The following is a 2,512-nucleotide window of genomic DNA, read 5'->3' on the forward strand; positions in this document are numbered from 1 at the left end:
GACGGGCCGGTCGCAGCTTCAGAGGTAGCGTCGTCAGACGGGCCGGTCGCAGCTTCAGAGGTAGCGTCGTCAGACGGGCCGGTCGCAGCTTCAGAGGTAGCGTCGTCAGACGGGCCGGTCGCAGCTTCAGAGGTAGCGTCGTCAGACGGGCCGGTCGCAGCTTCAGAGGTAGCGTCGTCAGACGGGCCGGTCGCAGCTTCAGAGGTAGCGTCGTCAGACGGGCCGGTCGCAGCTTCAGAGGTAGCGTCGTCAGACGGGCCGGTCGCAGCTTCAGAGGTAGCGTCGTCAGACGGGCCGGTCGCAGCTTCAGAGGTAGCGTCGTCAGACGGGCCGGTCGCAGCTTCAGAGGTAGCGTCGTCAGACGGGCCGGTCGCAGCTTCAGAGGTAGCGTCGTCAGACGGGCCGGTCGCAGCTTCAGAGGTAGCGTCGTCAGACGGGCCGGTCGCAGCTTCAGAGGTAGCGTCGTCAGACGGGCCGGTCGCAGCTTCAGAGGTAGCGTCGTCAGACGGGCCGGTCGCAGCTTCAGAGGTAGCGTCGTCAGACGGGCCGGTCGCAGCTTCAGAGGTAGCGTCGTCAGACGGGCCGGTCGCAGCTTCAGAGGTAGCGTCGTCAGACGGGCCGGTCGCAGCTTCAGAGGTAGCGTCGTCAGACGGGCCGGTCGCAGCTTCAGAGGTAGCGTCGTCAGACGGGCCGGTCGCAGCTTCAGAGGTAGCGTCGTCAGACGGGCCGGTCGCAGCTTCAGAGGTAGCGTCGTCAGACGGGCCGGTCGCAGCTTCAGAGGTAGCGTCGTCAGACGGGCCGGTCGCAGCTTCAGAGGTAGCGTCGTCAGACGGGCCGGTCGCAGCTTCAGAGGTAGCGTCGTCAGACGGGCCGGTCGCAGCTTCAGAGGTAGCGTCGTCAGACGGCCGGTCGCAGCTTCAGAGGTAGCGTCGTCAGACTGGCCGGTCGCAGCTTCAGAGGTAGCGTCGTCAGACGGGCCGGTCGCAGCTTCAGAGGTAGCGTCGTCAGACGGGCCAGTGGCAGCTTCAGAGGTAGCGTCGTCAGACGGGCCAGTGGCAGCTTCAGAGGTAGCGTCGTCAGACGGGCCAGTGGCAGCTTCAGAGGTAGCGTCGTCAGACGGGCCAGTGGCAGCTTCAGAGGTAGCGTCGTCAGACGGGCCAGTGGCAGCTTCAGAGGTAGCGTCGTCAGACGGGCCAGTGGCAGCTTCAGAGGTAGCGTCGTCAGACGGGCCAGTGGCAGCTTCAGAGGTAGCGTCGTCAGACGGGCCAGTGGCAGCTTCAGAGGTAGCGTCGTCAGACGGGCCAGTGGCAGCTTCAGAGGTAGCGTCGTCAGACGGGCCAGTGGCAGCTTCAGAGGTAGCGTCGTCAGACGGGCCAGTGGCAGCTTCAGAGGTAGCGTCGTCAGACGGGCCAGTGGCAGCTTCAGAGGTAGCGTCGTCAGACGGGCCAGTGGCAGCTTCAGAGGTAGCGTCGTCAGACGGGCCAGTGGCAGCTTCAGAGGTAGCGTCGTCAGAGGACAGGGCATCATTTGCCGTAGAGCTACCGTGGTTTGGAGAAGCTTGGGATTCTACTTCATTAGTCTCGAAATACTCTAGAGAGAAAACATAAAGGAACAGTTGGGTATTCTACAGCAACACAGCTGTTCTACACGGTCTAGGCCAAATTGCCATTAGAATGTTGAGCAACATGAACCCAACACAGATTTAAAAGTATATGTTTCAGGCCGTACCTTCTCTGTCTTGTTTAGCGTCAGACCCTATGGATCGGAGCAAGGCCAGGGCATGCACAATGGAGACGTCATTTGATGACAGCTCTGAAAAACGTAGGTTAAGGTACACAAGCAAAATGACCAAATCAAAGGGTTTGACAACATTATTTAGACAACTGAGTTACTCTATGGTGTTGAATGAGTGTCAAACACAGCAGCACCATAGACACAGTACAAAGCTAGAAGGGTTGTGGAAAGAAACACTTACCTCCAAGTCTCCTCTGCAGAGAGACTTGCTCTAGCTTCTGGGACTTTCCAACAGGGTAACAAGAAACTGAGGAGAAAGTGTTGACAGAAGTTGAGTTGACAAAATAGCTACATATATTAATAGCAGATGACCAATGCGGAACAAACAGTCAAATTTTAATCTCCAACTGATAAAGTTGAGATTATTTCCCAACCAAATCCCTTCAATCCAAATAAAACATTAGTGAACCAACCTTTCACAACCCCCACAGTCACCACAAAGAGCAGCAATTCTCTCACACCTCCCATGATCATGAAAATAGTCTGTGTTATCAACAGGTAATGTCTTCACATGGCCTGTATGAGGCTTATATAGGCCACTAATGACCTTTTACCTGACAAACATGACTTAACGATCAATTAACATGCTTGATTGAGGTGTTACATTCAGATAGAAATAGACCATGTAGAACGTATGTTGTGCAGGCAATCTTTTCTACTCCATATATTGCATTTATATCTGTAATGTTTAACCCTAATGGTCTCAGCTCAGCAGTAG

General features: G+C 55.7%; 1 protein-coding gene across 1 annotated transcript; it reads right to left on the reverse strand.

The window, feature by feature from the left end:
• Positions 1-221: 221 nt before the first annotated feature.
• On the reverse strand, positions 222-2,268 carry LOC120043108 (polysialoglycoprotein-like; the record flags this gene model as incomplete). Its single annotated transcript, XM_038987831.1, has 5 exons — positions 2,208-2,268; positions 1,976-2,041; positions 1,729-1,812; positions 975-1,590; positions 222-915 (listed from the first exon to the last, which is right to left on the reverse strand). Coding segments are annotated over exons 1-5 (1,521 nt in total), but the record flags the coding sequence as incomplete, so codon positions are not given.
• Between the last annotated feature and the right edge of the window lie 244 nt (positions 2,269-2,512).

The sequence above is a fragment of the Salvelinus namaycush genome, unplaced genomic scaffold (genome assembly GCF_016432855.1).
Source record: "Salvelinus namaycush isolate Seneca unplaced genomic scaffold, SaNama_1.0 Scaffold87, whole genome shotgun sequence".
NCBI lineage: Eukaryota > Metazoa > Chordata > Actinopteri > Salmoniformes > Salmonidae > Salvelinus > Salvelinus namaycush.